This window comes from Thamnophis sirtalis, unplaced genomic scaffold (genome assembly GCF_051295495.1).
Source record: "Thamnophis sirtalis isolate CommonGarterSnake01/CBP01778 unplaced genomic scaffold, rThaSir2_p1.2 scaffold_6, whole genome shotgun sequence".
Taxonomy (NCBI): domain Eukaryota; kingdom Metazoa; phylum Chordata; class Lepidosauria; order Squamata; family Natricidae; genus Thamnophis; species Thamnophis sirtalis.
Window position 1 is genome coordinate 49,466,996 of NW_028261386.1, and position 16,158 is coordinate 49,483,153.

Genomic DNA, 16,158 nt, shown 5'->3' on the forward strand with positions numbered 1-16,158 from the left:
TAGGATTCTGGCAGAAGTCTCCTTTTTTAAATTCAGCAGGTCACTGGTGGTGCTGATAGCCTGTAGAAAAGCTTTGGTTGCATAACTGCTTTATGTTGTGTGGTGTTTTGTGGTATTTCATGGAAAGCAGTTTTAAGGCTTGTGAGGAGGACACTTCCCAACTATTTGCTTAAAATCAGGCAGCCACAATTGGTCTCTTTCTGATGAGCTGGGCCTTATTTGCCCTAATCACAGAGTACTTGGGCAATAACCCACTGCTTGTAGAAAGCTTGTAACATATCAATGGCCCAGTGGTGGGATTCAATTTTTTTTACTACCGGTTGTATGGGCATGGCTTGGTGGGAATGGCATGGCTTGGTGGGTGTGGCAGGGGAAGGATACTGTAAAATCTCCATTCCCTCCCCACCCCAGGGGAAGGATACTGCAAAATCTCCATTTCCTCCCAATCAGCTGGACTCAGGAGGCATATGGGGGTGGGGCCAGTCAGAGGTCATATTTATCGGTTCTCGGAACTACTCAAAATGTCCACTACCAGTTCTCCAGAACTGGTCAGAACCTGCTGAATACCACCTCTGCTCCAGCCATGTAGCTGTTTAGCTGCCTTGCTTCACTGAGTCATAAAGCACCCCACCTGATCATAGAGGCTCTTGATTTCAGGATGAAAAGCAGTTATCATATAAAGAACTAAATACAAAACCCTGAGCAGGTCACCTTATGCTAAGCATTATTCTGGCAGTTTCCCCTTCTTTTAGATAATAGGAAATCTATCCATCCTTTCCACAGAAACAATAGCAATAGTGGTTTATAGAGTCAGCATACTGCCACCAACGATCTGGTCCTCATTTGACCGACCTCAAAAAGATGGAAGGCTGAATCAACCTTGAGCCTGGTGGGATTTGAACTGCTAAATTGCAGCCAGTCGGCAGTCAGCAAAAGTAGCCTGCAGTACTGCACTCTAATCACTGCACTACCACAGCCATGAGACCATGAACCATGAAAAAGGAGAGTCTGCGGGAATTGGCTGACCAATAAATTTAAAATATTAATTAAAATAAGTTATACTGCTTGGATCCGCAATATACTATGCCAATACATTATGACATCATAGATTCTTGGGAAGAATTTGATCTGTATGAAAGTGAATATCAGCTAAAGAACTGGCATCTGTGACTTCACATTGTTGTGAAGAGAGAACAATAATAATTATACAAATGTTTGAACATTGGAAAATAATTTATCTATACTCAAATATCATTGAACATTGATTAGCAGACCAAAGGAGATTAATTACCAGAAATAAAATATCCAGGGGTGCAGAACTGGAAGAGATTAGAAAAACATGTGAAAATGTGAGAACTAAAAATAATAGTGGAATAGTAGAAAAAAATTGTGATAACAACAATTGAAAAAATAAAGAAGCTAATATGAACTATAGAAATGATAGAAGAAGTAACAACAACAGAACAAATAAAGGCCAACACTGAAACAGCCAATAAACAGATTTTCCCAACACGAAGATTTAAAAGAGAAAATTATGCAGAATTATAAGCAGAAAAACAAAGCATTGAAAGCAGTGCCCAAAAGACCTGGCACCTACTGTATAATGAAAAATGTAAACAGAAAGAGCTTGGGCGCCATTCTATTCTAAGGAGGAAAATGGGAAGTGGGGAGAAAATACTGCAGGTGAAATGGTGTTGAAAGGGAGGAAATGCTTTCTGAGGCCATGGGTCGAATGATCTGGCTACTGTGTTACTGGTAGGAGATCTCCTCCAGATGGGTAAAAATATATTTACCCAAAGCATCATAATCTTGATCAAGAGGGCTCATGAATGATGAATGGAGTGGTAAAGATAAAAACCTATGCACTCTGCAAGGAAGAAGAGTGTTATTTTCGTGAGGCCTATTAAAACAACTTTAAAAAAATCAAAACATTGTCTCATACAGTTCATGGCCTTTATTTTTCATATACTGGTTGCACATTGAACAAAGGATCCTTACAATAATTTCACAATAGAGCCAATGTATACAAAAAGGTGATGCACGAGGAACGATGAGTTCAAGCTGTAGGCCGAGAGTATTTTGTCGGGATTGATAAACTTCAATGTGCCCAGAAGAAAACAGTCAGGAAGATATTAAAAAATAGTCTGGTAATTACTTTATGAGGAAGGGATGGTTATGCATTGGTTTGGGGAAAATAAGATGGTAGACAGAAATGATCATAGGTGGGTTGATCCCAGTTCGGCCCAGTTCAGCTGAACCGGTAGTGGAATTCAGGCCTGGGTTGCAGAACCGGCAGTAACTCAGGTCTGGCATGCCCTCGAATCAGTTCCCTCACCACTGCTGGGCTGCCCTCATTTTGGTTTTTAGTGACTGTGCATACACAGTTCACTATAAATTGTTCTGCACATGCACGAAGATTAATTTACATTGAACAGCGTGCACAGACACGTTTGCATGTGGGTTGCAAACCCATAGTAAAACCAGAAGCAACTCACCCCTATGATCATTGTTTTCAACGCCCATCATGGAGCAGAGAGGGCAGAATTGTTCAAAAATGTTCTTGAAGGTAGGACAAGAAAGAATTTAAATGAAAAGAAAGTAGATTTCAGTTGGAAATCTAATGGTAAAAGCTGTTCAACAATAGAACAGTCTTAATCTTATGAGATGGTGAACTCTCCTTAAATATTTCTAACCCCCCCCCCAATAAATCAGCAATTATTGGGGGTAGAAAACTTTGCTCTTTCTTAAACTGCTAAAATTTGGGCTGTGAATTCAGTCTTCTTTTTTTTTAAATAGAATGTATTTTTATTTTCAAAACAAACACAACACATAAAATCTTCCTTCTTTACATACTGTAGAAAGTGTATCAGTTGGTTACAAAAGGTTTTCGTGCATCTCTTCCACAGTCGTCAAGCATAATTCATATTAACTCAAATATTTTAACTCAAATATTTATACATGTTATCCTTATACCTCCATTTTTATTTGACTATAATTATTTAAACGTCCTTCATCGTAAAATATACCAAGATTTAATACATAACCACATACTGGCATTTCATTTAATATTTCTAAAATCCTCCAATAACACTGAATCCTTATGTCCTTATGTGAATTCAGTCTTCTGTGCCTGATTGCTTTGGACTCTGAGGCTAAATAAACTAATCAACACCTTCCTGGTGTTCCTGGCATTCTGGCTCTCTTAAAAAAACAAACAGCAAACTTCAGATTCTATGTTCTATTCTATGTTCCAAACATCAGGTTCTTATGTTTTCACGGCCATCTCCAAATACGTGGAGTGTTAGCAGTAAGTGATTCTTTTCATAATTCAACTGTGCAGTCTATTATTTATTTATTCCCTAAAAAGGAAGGGTTCTTAAATATTTGATGTCGCCAGCTTCAGAATCTCTGCTGTCTCTAATCTAACTGTCTTTGATTATTGCAAGCTCCATGGTGGGCTGTGAATTACAGTTCTCCCATTCTAACTACAAAAGAGTTTATGTATCTATCCTGGCTAGAATTCTCCGTGGTTATCAATGCAATGTTTGAGATTAGTTTTTTATTGGGGCCTGATTGTAAGATGAAGTTCTCAAGTGGAAACTTTGACATTCCCATTTTAAAAGCGCATGAGAAAAATTTCTGCTTGACACAATTATTTGGTCATTTAAACAAATGACAATATATATGACAAGTTCCTTTTTAATTCCAGATCAGGTCAAAAAGAATGTTAATTTCAACCTATTTCTGGTTGTCATATGGGATATCCCACAGGACGGATCGCTTCTTTCAAATCTTCCCTTCATCCCCTGAAATTTATGTATTCAAAAATAAACAATATAGTATTTTATCATCCTAGCAGGCAAAAACAGTCTGTACTTTCACTGCTCCATAGGAGGACAGGCTATCCTGCTGATGAGACAGTTAAAATAAAGGTGCCACTGAAACATTGAATGCACTCAGGTTGAGCTGACCTACATCTCAGTTGGAATCAGTAGCTTTTCCTGCTTTGATCACCCTTCTTTCAACTTCAAAGAAAGCAGCAATGTTGTCAAAAAACCAGATTAGAGGCAAGATTTTGGATCTGATTGTCATAAAATCTTTAGCATATACATTATACATCCAGGGCATTTTAATGTCTGTTTTGGGATATATACAGTTAGTGCTTGAAACTGTAGGCAATCCTATGTTTGGTTCCTAACATTTCTAGTTAGAGCAACCTCTCCTAACCTATTCCCCTCCAGGACAGAATTTGAATAATCCCATGTTGACTGGGAATTAGGAGAGTTATAATCAGTGGTGAAATTCAATTTTTTTTACTACTGGTTCTGTGGGTGTGCCTTGGTGGGTGTGCCTTGGTGGGTGTGCCTTGGTGGGTATGGCAGGGAAAGGATACTGCAAAATCTCCATTCCCACCCCACTTTGGGGCCAGCCACAGACACAGACATTATTTGGTGGCATTTGCCAGTTCTCCAAGCTACTCAAAATTTCCGCTACCGATTCTCCAGAACCTGTCAGAACCTGTGGGATTTCACTCCTGGTTATAATCCAATGTATGTGGATAGCATCAGGTTGGAAGAGGATGGGCAAAGGTTGAGGTATCTGGAGTGAGCACCAGACTCAGGAGAAGGACAGACTCTTTACTCAGAATCCTTGGAAAGACATCAGTATGTTTTTGTTAATTTCTATGAACTTGATTGGGAAAAAAACACTACAGAGTAAATTAGAGCCAATGGTCTACTTAAAAGCAGAATATTTTTTAAACCAATAAGCATGAAGTTTAAAAAGTGGACTTGTTGAACATGAAATCTGATTATATGTTTTAAAATTTGATGTTTTGGTTGATTGGACTACCTCCATTATTGTCCACAAAACAATAAAGTTAATAGCCGAAGTTAAAAGAAAAAGGTGAGATGGAATTATTTTCACCCCATTCTGTCCCTGCTGCAACATTCCAGTATTATTTAAAATATTTTAAATAATGAAATTGAATTGTTGAATTGTCCCACAGCAAGTTCTCTCACAGTGAGTTGACCATGGCAAATTGACTGTGGCAATTTGGCTATGGTGAGCCAGTTGTGGCAAGTTGGTCATGGGGAGATGTCCCATTCTGCCATGTATTTAGTATTTTGCTTTTATAATTGGGTGGTGACTTTTGTGAGAGCCTCACTAGGGATTTAATGATATCTTAGGGCATTCCCAGCGGTGTGCCATGAGTGAACACAGCCTCTGATTCCTGTTCTGCATTTCACTTAACCCTGAACTGCATAAAATGAATAGTTTCCCATTAGGTAACATTATCCTAGAACCTGTAGCAATATATTTTGGAAAAATTGACACAAATGCAATGCTATTATGTAAAATTGCAGGCACTGGGATGGTTATATCCCCATATATTTAAATAGAAACTACTCAGAAACTCTAACTTTTTCTTCCCATTCAGCATATAAACAGCAAGAGATTATCATAGGTTCAAATGGTATAGTTCAATATGTGTTCTAACAACTTTTTAAATACCTTTAATATCCATAAACCTCAATGCCAAAATGTCAATAAATCTCAGCAGGGCATATACAGCACAGCCTCTCTCATATAAAGCCAGCTCAGGCCCTTTGGGTCTGCAATGGAAACTTACCTTTTCCAAATGCGATGAGCACATAAGCCCAAGGACCTGAATACAGGATTGCTGAGATCAGGGCTATTCTGGGGTAGACAAGTTATGTCCTGCTGATAGGAAAGGATTAATGAGCTGGTCGGCTCATTCGTTGCAATTAGAAACAACACTCAAACTATTCTGGGGCTATTTTGATGGCAAGAAGCTCAACAACAGCTAATCAGAACCCAGCTACTTGTAAGGCTCCATGTAAAATGAGGGATGATGTAAAAATATAGGATGATAAAGCCAGGGACAAGCACTAAAGTGGTGGATCTTCTTTTGGAAGGCAAATGGGCTATGTATGGCACACAGGCATTTTCAAAGAGGTCAGGTTTAGGGAACAGATTCAGCAGGAATTGGGGCTGGGGGAGCTTGCATTATTAATATCAGTTCAGGTTGCACCTGTTATTTTGACTGCTATGGGGAACAAGAAGATCTAATCTAGGAAGTGCTGCACCAAGAACTTCAAAAAATGGGGGAGGGGGGATGCCAAGGAAAGTGATGTACCTTTTTTTTACAGGTCTTATTAGCAGAAATTTATGATTAGAGGTGCTTGTACATGCTTGCAATGTTTGTGTCAAGGAAGAGATTTATCAAAATAACCAATATTGTACAGAAGCCTTTTTCCAATTCATGGTCCTCAATCGGATTCTTCAAGAAAAGGGCAATCAGGTTAGGGAAGGCTAGATTCTGGATGTAATGGTTTTGCAGAAAACAATGATGCAAGTCCAAGTATTATTGTTTAACTCTTACCAGTGAGGCTTAAGAAGAGTGAATACAAATATGACAAAGACAATGAAATTGGTGAAAGACATTGTAAGTTCTACCAGTAAAGATTGATGAGATCTCCAAATATTCTGAGAGTTGTTTATTTTTATTTCCTATTTCTAAACCACCCATCTCCTTCATCTTATCACCTCAAATCTCTTGTTGATGATGCCAAACTTACATGAGTTAGAAAAATCTTGTCAGGTGATTTCAGCCATTTTAATACATATAAAATGGAAGGCACAGCATCTGAATGAAGGTGCACCAATTACAAATGCTTGGGATGGTGCTTTAGAGATATTCTTCTTATGACAATTTTCCAGGTACACCGACTTCCCTACTTTTCTTTAAATTATTCCTATCAATAAATTTCCTGGAATTGACTGTAAGGAGTAATAAAGTTACTTCAAAACTTTGATCTTCCTCAATAGTTTCGGGTAGATGTTGAACAGCATGTAGAATAAGAGGAAGCTCCAGAGATGCCATAGGTTGAACAACTGTTCCCTAACATCACCTTCAGAACATGGCCTGACAAGGTACTGGAACCACTGTTTCTTCTAGGGCAGTGTTTCTCAACCTTGGCAACTTGAAGATGTCTGGACTTAACTCCCAGCATTCGCTGGCTGGGGAATTCTGGGAGTTGAAGTCCGGCCATCTTCAAGTTGCCAAGGTTGAGAAACACTGTTCTAGGATTTTGTTTATCGGGCATCCAGAAGTATATCCTAGTCAGTAGGATCAAAAAGGTATCAAAATATTTAGAAATTGGCTGGTCCATATTCTCACCATCAAATTTCTAGCCTCCATCACAGGATAGCTGCTAGTGCTATATCTAAAAAACTTATCATACAAGACAGTGAGACTGTAATTGCTTCATTTTCCCTCCCGTTTGATAATATTGGAAATTAGAAACAAACACCTTTCAAGTCACAAGTTTCCTACTTTGGGCATCGGGAAAATAAATAAGTTTAAAAATTATGTCTTCCAGTATTCATAAGATCATCTTTGGCTAAAATTTGTCCATAAACCAAGTAGAGGGTTAGTCGAGGAGACTTTCTATAATTTAAGTAGTATATGCAAATTCACTATATTTTCATAAAGCAACTATTTTCATACAAATCAGGACCTGATCATTCTTGTCTTTTATTATAGAGGACATTCCTCTTTGAGAGAAGGAGGAAATTGGGAAAGAAAAAAACTACCATTGTTCAGAAAAAGGCAAAATATATAATCAATTCTTGTAGAAAAGTATTTTAATAATCTGCATCAAATATTGAGAAAATATATATGTTAAATAACTCTGTTTGCAAAAGTACAGTTATATACATACATACGTCTTCCACCACACCACCATATATATAGCAACTATATATAGCAACTATATATAGCAACTCTGATGCTTCTATGAAACAATTTTACAAACAGTAGACATTTTCTATTCCTTCCAAACTAATCTTATTAAAAGGCACAACTTACCATCAGGTTTTCTGTGCACTCAGTTGAAATGAATGAAAGAGGCACAAAAAGACTCATTTGAATGGCACTTGTACTTTATTCAACTTTTATTCTGCCAAAGCTTCCCATCAACCAGTAGCAGGATAATGCGAGCCCTTATAGATGACTGTTTAAGAGACACTAGCACTGCAAAATTTACAATGTCTGATTTCACAATTGACATATAATATTATTCGAAAATGAAAGGGACAAAATGATTTCCCCCAAGAAGATTCAAAAAGTTACTATTCTGAATATGGGTATTGAGTTTGTAGACAATAAAATAATAGGCAAAGAAAGATTTAAATGATTTTCTGAAAATGAATCATAACCCCATGAGACATATCTCCATTTTATTTCTGCCTTTACAGTTCCCCATTTAGGAATTACATAAATACAATTGAATCTTGGCTCTTTTTGATATTTAAATAGATCTTATGATGCAAAATGAAATTAAATTACTTAAATGATATGTCTGCACTACAACTTCATATGCTACCATTTAACTACTTAACTGGATGCCAAATAAAGAAAAAATGACATGAAGTTTCTGAAAATGTCCAGTTCTTTATCTGGTTTATGATTCTCCCACCTTTTGTGTAGCCCCCAAGGAATCAGTGCACCCATTCTGTTAGTGTGAGAGTTATTAACTCATGTGAATTAAAAACTGGCAAGAAAAAGACCCTTAGAAACAAAGGCATTTACACCTATGCATTCTCTGAAATGACAATACTTTTCTCCATTATTACTTTTCTTTTCTCCACTTCGCATTTTCACTTCAGAAAGATAAAGTGAAACTCCCTGAGAAATACTTCATTTGAAAACTTGCAAAATACCTTTTCAATGGAAAAGTGAAGAGAGAAGAAATGAGAGAAAAAAGTGCACTTCAGGAGCCTGATCCTATCTTCAGACTGATGAGCGCTCTTGATAAAAACCCCATCTGAAGGTCCTATAGATGCCATTGTCTTTTGATATTTGTTCTGTATGTACCGGGCCACACATGCATTGTTGTGAATTATTGTGTCAATGGCAAGCTGGTCCAACACCACTTCTGTGTGTTGATGCTGCAGGCACACTGACCAGTTGTCAGATGTCATCTTGATCAAGCCAAGAATGTACAGGTTTTCCTTTTTGGCTTCATTTTTTCTCTTTTGTGAATACATCTGAGGATATCTCAGATGAATCCAGAAATATGGAATTGAGAAAGTGTTGAAAAAAGAAATCAGCACGGAGGCTGCTATTTTAGTTAAATATGCTATGTTTAAACTAGGACAAGATCATTGTGTTTGAACAAAGCTGCTATAAGTGAGATAGGAACCACCTGATACATCATGGATAAGTTATCTGGGCAAAATATATGCAGTCCATTCCAACTTCCCATGCTCTTCCATACCTGGAAGTTGAAAGTTGAAAGCTAAACTAGCTAAGTGATTTTATGAAGAAAATAATAAAAAGGACACACACACACTCACAATTCTAAAACACTTCATTTTATCATCAATATTTTTCTTTACATAAACAGAAACACGCCAGTATTTTGTGCGAAAAAATATTTTAAATAAACTTTGCTTATTCTTAATCTTTGTACATTCTGATATACATATGTAACAAGGTTTATGGCACCATTACTAGAACCAGAAAAGGGGGAGGGAGGAATAATTGCTTTTGTTATATTCCAGCTTCTATATCAAGCCAGTAATCTTTGTACTATTTCTTAAAAAAATAGTATTATTACTGGGTAGCCTGCAATAATTGGTTTGAACACTCAAAATAAAAATGCTTTCCATCCCCCAAAACTATTATTGCACAAGAAGCCAATAAAGGCATATGGCATGAAATGGTCAAGTCTCTTGGTGTTTAATGTCCTACCCCTCCTACCCACAACCCAAATAGAAAAATAGTACCAGAAGATGAAACACAAAAGGAAATAAAAAGGTGTTCTCTAGCCAGAAGGGTGAGATGTGATTTGCAAATAATTTAAGCTGCTCTGATCATCTTTACACCAGCAAGCATTTTCATTAGGTTTTCTTTAATAAAGTCTTTGCAAACTCAAGGCCTGTGGATCTAATCTTTTTGCTATTATTTTGGCTGGTTGTGTCATTATTTTTTTAAAAAAATAATATAGCTTTTCTCAGTCTATGAACCTGCACAGACTACTTAGTCATGATCTCTACAAGTAGCTGAACCACCCACCCCCTCAAAAAACAAAAACCCTAAATAATATCCAGAGAGGTTTTTTTTTTCTCCCGAACATCCATTTTTAAAAGCTGGTTTCTTTCTAAGCCTTTCTCCTTCCTCCATTCCTTTGAGAATTGATTTGCAATGGCATTCTGTGCAAAATCTGTGACGACTTTAAAAAAAAAAGGTTTTTTTTTTAAAAAAAAGCTTTTCCTAGTAAAGCTGAAAAGAAAAGAATCACCCACACTTCCCAGTTTGTGGAAAGTTTAGGGGAAAAAAAACCTGTCCTGTGTTTCTTTGATGTCACACAACAGTCTCAACCCCAATCAGCTTTGGCGTAAGAATTCGTGGTGTGACTCCATTGTTCAGATCTTCTTCAAACTCCAATAACTGCCCCATGAAATTAAGATTGGGAGAAATGATTGGTCGCTTGCCTTTGACAAACTTATAGGCATCGGTCATAGTCATCCTTGTGTGCTTCATAAGGTATGCAATGACAATGGTGGCGGAACGAGACACCCCAGCCTGGCAGTGGATAAGAAGGCCCTTCCCGCATTGATGAGCTTCCTCTGAAAATATCAGAAACAAAGGGAGATATTGACTTTAATAGAGAAATGGTTATTGAAAGAGATCAAGACATAACTTCATAATGCAATTCACAGCTTAACATTCACTGGCCCAATTTCATCTTGGGAAGGAGAAGGAAAGGGGAGAGGAAGAAGAATTAGGCATTGTTCAGCTTCACTTTGCCCTTCCCATACCTGATTTGTTTTTGCTAATGTACAAATCAATACAGGGACAAATACACTCAAAGGATAGCTAGGAAGAACATTTAATATTTCAGCAACAACTGAGAAGTTAGAGAAGTCCAGAATCAACTTGACAGAACTATTTTTCTTCATTGTACAGAGAGGAGAACTGGAGAGCAGAAATGGAAGCCCCAAGCTCATGTTCAGAGAGTGTAATCAGCACAGAAATTGCATTTATATGAATCAGCACTGCTGCTTATGAAGTATCCAAACAGTCCAAAGTTCATAAACTTTTGAGAAATGTATGCTTTGCTACTCTTTGTTCACAGTAAGCTTTGTTGGAAAAATAGCCTAGCAGAATCCATTTGCTTCTCATTTCTCCAGCACTCCTTGTTTCACAACATTTCTGTCATTAAAACCTCCCATGAAAATTCATTAGAGTCTTGTTGATAAATGAATGGCAGGTGGTGTTATATATACTGAAAAGAAATGGATTATTTTGCCTGTTTTTCTCAGGGCCTGATAGTTCCGTGTATTGTATCTTGACAGAATTCAGCCAACTTTTAAGAAAGGAATTGGGAACCTTAAGTTGGGACACACTTCTCAGGATATTTTATCACTGGCTGTGTTGCTTCATGATGTCAGAAACACTAGCGCAACAGCATTTGAAAAGCTAAAAGTTCTCCACCTTTCTTTTATTATTTTCACAGCCTTCATATGAATCACATGCATAAAATTACCCTACACACTTGAATATGCACAGGCCAGCAATGCAAAGCATTGGTAAAATGGTCACTGTCTGAAATGCTGAGTTATGTAATTGCCAGACTCATGTCCAACATAGTAGGGAAAATTTATTTAAGCATTAAAAGAATAAAGAGTCCAAGGCAAACTCTGAAACCATGATTTATTTATTTCCAACTTGTCACTGTAATTATTTTCTAATTCTAATGTTAGTGTCAGAAGCAAACTTGAAATCAAAAAGTATTATGTAAAACTTAGATAAACAGTGAAGGTCACTACCCTCATACAGCATATGTATATTTTGATTACTGAAAGAAAAATCTCTGCTTGCTACTATTTCAGTGGTTTCATGTAAGTTAATATAAAGGAAGTTATACTGTACACTATTGGGGGGAGTGTTTTTGAGATTGAATATATTCTCATATCTTCTTACAACACTTTTTCTTCTATCTCAGAGTGCATTTCTAAGAGAGAAGCAATTTCAATATTTACAACTGGATCTTTTCTTGGCAAGATTTGGCTCTCCACGTATCTTGTAAAAGACACATAAATTCAATATGGCAATTCCTTGCACTATTCAAAACTATCCTAAAGAAATTTACCAACAAAACAAGGGAGGGGGGAACAGACCAGGATTGTCTCCAGCTTTGGCTAATTCAGAAAACAGCACTGATAGGCTTTAGGAAATGTTACTGTTCTGCAAGTAGTAATTAATGTGATTAATAAATTACATTTCTCCACATTATCAGATCTGGTAGAAGAATCATGCTGAAAGTCCTGTTTTAGGGAACTACACTTGATCCCAGGAGGCCGACTTTCTCTGCCTTATGGAACAATTCCCATCCCCCACCATCACAAAGTGATATCATCTCCATCCTTAATACCTATGGAGATTCTCAGACATCCAGGTTATGGTTGACCGAAAGGTTCTTTTTCAAGAGGCAACTGGACTTTCTGATTTTTCTTTGAAGATGTTTTGCTTCTCATCCAAGAAGCTTCTTCAGCTGAAGAAAGTTCTTGAATGAGAAGCTAAATGTCTTCGAAGGAAAACCAGAAAGACCAGTTGCCTCTTGGAAAAAAACCTTTGGGACATTGCCATCTTTACTTATTTTCTGGAAATCCCTGAATACTTGGCTATGCCATCAGGTTTGGTAGTCCCAGGAGATTGTTAAAATCTGGAGGTTAGCTCCATTATGGCAGTTAATCTCTATTCTGTTGTGGGCTTTATCATTTTTAAAACTTTTTAAAAACAATGTCTGTTTTTTATTCACTGATTTATCATTAAATTTGTTTGCTGTCCATTTCACCTTGAGGTGACTCCTTTTACAATGTTATATACAAAAACGTGTATTTAGTAAAAATAAAACACTATAAAAACACAAATTATCAACTAGGCAGGGAGGATGAACAGGGAGATCTGTTATTTCTCAACAACGTGTTATGTTTATTCTTTAATATATTTATTGTATGTCACCCAGAGTTATTTTGTTTTGTGAGATGGGTGGCCACACACACACACATGCCAGCCAACTTTTGTGGTCACAAAGTTAAATCCTGGTATGCCCTTGCAAGTTGAACAGTGCAATAAACAATACAGAGTTTGCTAGTTAGAAAAAAAAGAGGGGCAGTCTATTTTATGGCTCTCAAAGTCTTTATCTGCCAGTTAAAGAATAAATAATCTGTTGGCATGTTTAGTTTCCTAAAGCTAGAAATTTGCTACTAGTTTCCTTTTCCTCTGCAACAAACAGTTATAGTACATTTAAGTTGCTTTGTCATAATAGTCCAGTGCAAATGGGGCAAGGTTTGGATGGTTAGATAAGGTCAAAGTTCTTATTTTGCTATATGGGCTCTGGAAAGATGGATTTGGCCTTGAAGCGCAACAAATCTTCAGCTGATGCAAGAAGTCTCATTCTGTTGCCAGCACAAAGGGAATAGACTAGTTTTATTTAGCAATAGGACTATTAAGCTGCTAAACAAGAACTGTGCAACTTAGACCCACAAAGAGTCTTCTGAGAGAAAACTACCAAAAATGGCATATTTACAGAAATATTAAATCTATGCGCATTTAGTATTCCCATCAATTCCATCTTTATGCCCCAAATTAAACCTCACAAGGAAGCAGTGAAGTAAGCTGGAAGATTTAATCATTTTTCCCCAATCTTGTGTCTGTGGCTGTCTGAGTGTATAGGGCTTCAACTGACATAGTCTTCAGCTAGCATGGCCAATGTTCATGCTAGCTGAAGGATGAGGAAGTTGATGACTAACACATCTGGGAAACACTGTCTCAACTTACCTAGGGAAAAAATGTATGTTTCTATTGCCACAGATAAAATAGCTCCAAGTATTTTAGCTCAATATTATTTGAAATTCTGAAAGCAGATCATTTTACCTTTTAACATTCTGTCCAAACCCAAAAGCCAAAATGCATCATGCCAGATACAATAAAAAGAAAAGTATTACCTTGAACAACATACATACATACAATCCTTTGCATGTTAGGAAGCTTTGCTGCAACTCTCCCTTAATAATCATTCCTAGTCATGTTTAACTCTGTCCTATTTTTTTGCCAGCCTCTTCCCGCAAGCCTCCTATGCAAAATCATATCTTTTGAGAGATGTGTGCACATCAAATAGCATAAAGCTTTGCGTTCTGCAAAATTATCCTTCTTTCTTGAACTGTATTCTGGGGGAATGTCACCAGAAGACATATGTAATAAAGGACAAGAAGTTCTCATAGCATTGTTGGGTAAACTGGCTAACCTCAAAAAGGTGCGATCAAAGGAAGACCAAAGAAGCACCCATCCAGCCCAGCATCTAAATGCCCATAATCCTGAAATGTTTGTTCAGAATTGCTTTTTAGCAGCTGGTATTCTTGTAACATGCTGCTTTTCATCTTGGAAGTAATAAAACCCTATTGCATTTAGCCACTGAGACTTCTATTCTCCATGAATGTGTATCAACCCTGCTGGGAATCTGTGGCCATAATCTGTGAACCAGATTCAACAATTTAACCAAGCACTATTCTTTTAATATTGTGACTACAATTTCCCAGCTTCTATAATATGGAGTTTATGAAGGCAAAGTTCATCTGAGGTGTTCTTTTCCCAGATTTCTAATCACCTGCACTGGATTGTTGTTTCTGAGATAACCTGTCAATTGATAACCTTTCAATATCCCTATGAGTCTCTCATAAACAGATGTGTTATTCATTTGAGAGTGTGACAATACAGAGAAGGGATATTAACAAACATCTGCAGCATGGTGTTAGTATGGCATTAATAAAGATAGGTCACAATTCCCTATCAAGCCTATGTTTTACCCAAAAAAGTATCTCTATCCTAATAATAGAAACCTGCAGGAAAAAAAGGTGAATTCTACAAGTGATTGATTATTTTAGAAATGGACCCAGGGATAAATAAAAAGCTTCCACTGTTAAAATGCCCAACCAAAGTAACTTCAATCATCCAACCAACCCTCTGAACCAAAGTAAATCTGCTTTATATTTTCCAACCCAGAGCTGAAGTCACAAGAGCAGCATTTATTTAGAGCAATCTAGTCAAACTGGAAACAAGAATAGTTACCAATGAATTCAAAAGCCTCTTCGAAATACTGTCTGAGGTTCTGCTTGTTGCTATCCGTGGCAGGGAGACGTTTGTAGCTGAACAAACCTTTCTCATAATGGTAGAGAGGGAGGTGAGTGGTGACATTGATTACGTAGCCTATGTTCAACCTCTGGATCTTCTCCAAGTCCTGAGCATCATGTTCATTGCCGAGAAAGAGGAAGGGCAAGATAGGGGTGAGCTCGGCATTCTCAATGTCTGGAGTGGTAGCAATGGACTGAGGTAGTGTACAGGTTACTGCGGCACCTCCACCTCCGCTTTCAGGACACTCCTGAAGTTGGAGGGAATTATCACAGAGGTTTTCGTGGTTCTGCTTAAAACTGCTGAGTCCACCTGCAAGAGATAAGAGTTGAGTTTTTAATGCGAGAAAATGGAAGGAGAGGTGAGAGCTCAGTTCTGACATTCTTAATCTACCAAGCAAAGTCAGAGCTCCATCCTGTTTCTGAAGCTATAATTTTAATTTTCTGCCATGTGATAGAAAGTCAAATCAAAGCTGCTTGACAAAGCAAAGTATCATGGATCACAAAGCCCAGGAATATATTTGCTTACTACTTCTTTCATTGGTTTGTTAGTGGTCTCAAAAAACAGACAAGATTCCTCCAAGTTGCAGCAATACTTGTACTCATTTTATATATTTTAAGTTACCCCTGGGTTTATATGTACTTTTCTGCAGCTTAATCACTTTTCCCAATGTCTCTTAGTTCACAGGAGTTGAATCCAGTACCAAAGTTCAAATCAAAATCGAAAGGATGAATAACTCTGGTTTGTGTGTCACAAGAAATGGAAACTATCATTCATTTGAAACCTTTTGCTTTCTTTTTCATTCAAAAGAATAGTGTTTGTAGCTTTCAGTTTTATGGTGTTCATTATGATGCTTGTTTGTTTTTTACATTTTATATCTGCGGCTTTTCCTACAGTGTTGTTTTTTTTCATTATTGCATGCTGCCCAAAGTCAC

The 16,158-nt window shown here is 37.3% G+C and overlaps 1 protein-coding gene across 2 annotated transcripts in view; it reads right to left on the minus strand.

The window, feature by feature from the left end:
* Positions 1–7,950: 7,950 nt before the first annotated feature.
* The window catches only part of DUSP10 (dual specificity phosphatase 10), a 35,919-nt gene continuing 27,711 nt past the window's right edge, over positions 7,951–16,158 (minus strand). For both annotated transcript variants that reach the window (XM_087717825.1, XM_014053246.2), the window contains exons 3-4: positions 15,164–15,535; positions 7,951–10,659 (exon numbers count right to left, since the gene is read on the minus strand). In XM_087717825.1, coding sequence (XP_087573951.1) covers positions 10,394–10,659; positions 15,164–15,535 — 638 coding nt within the window. In that variant the 3' untranslated portion in view covers positions 7,951–10,393. The remainder of the gene's footprint in view (positions 10,660–15,163; positions 15,536–16,158) is intronic.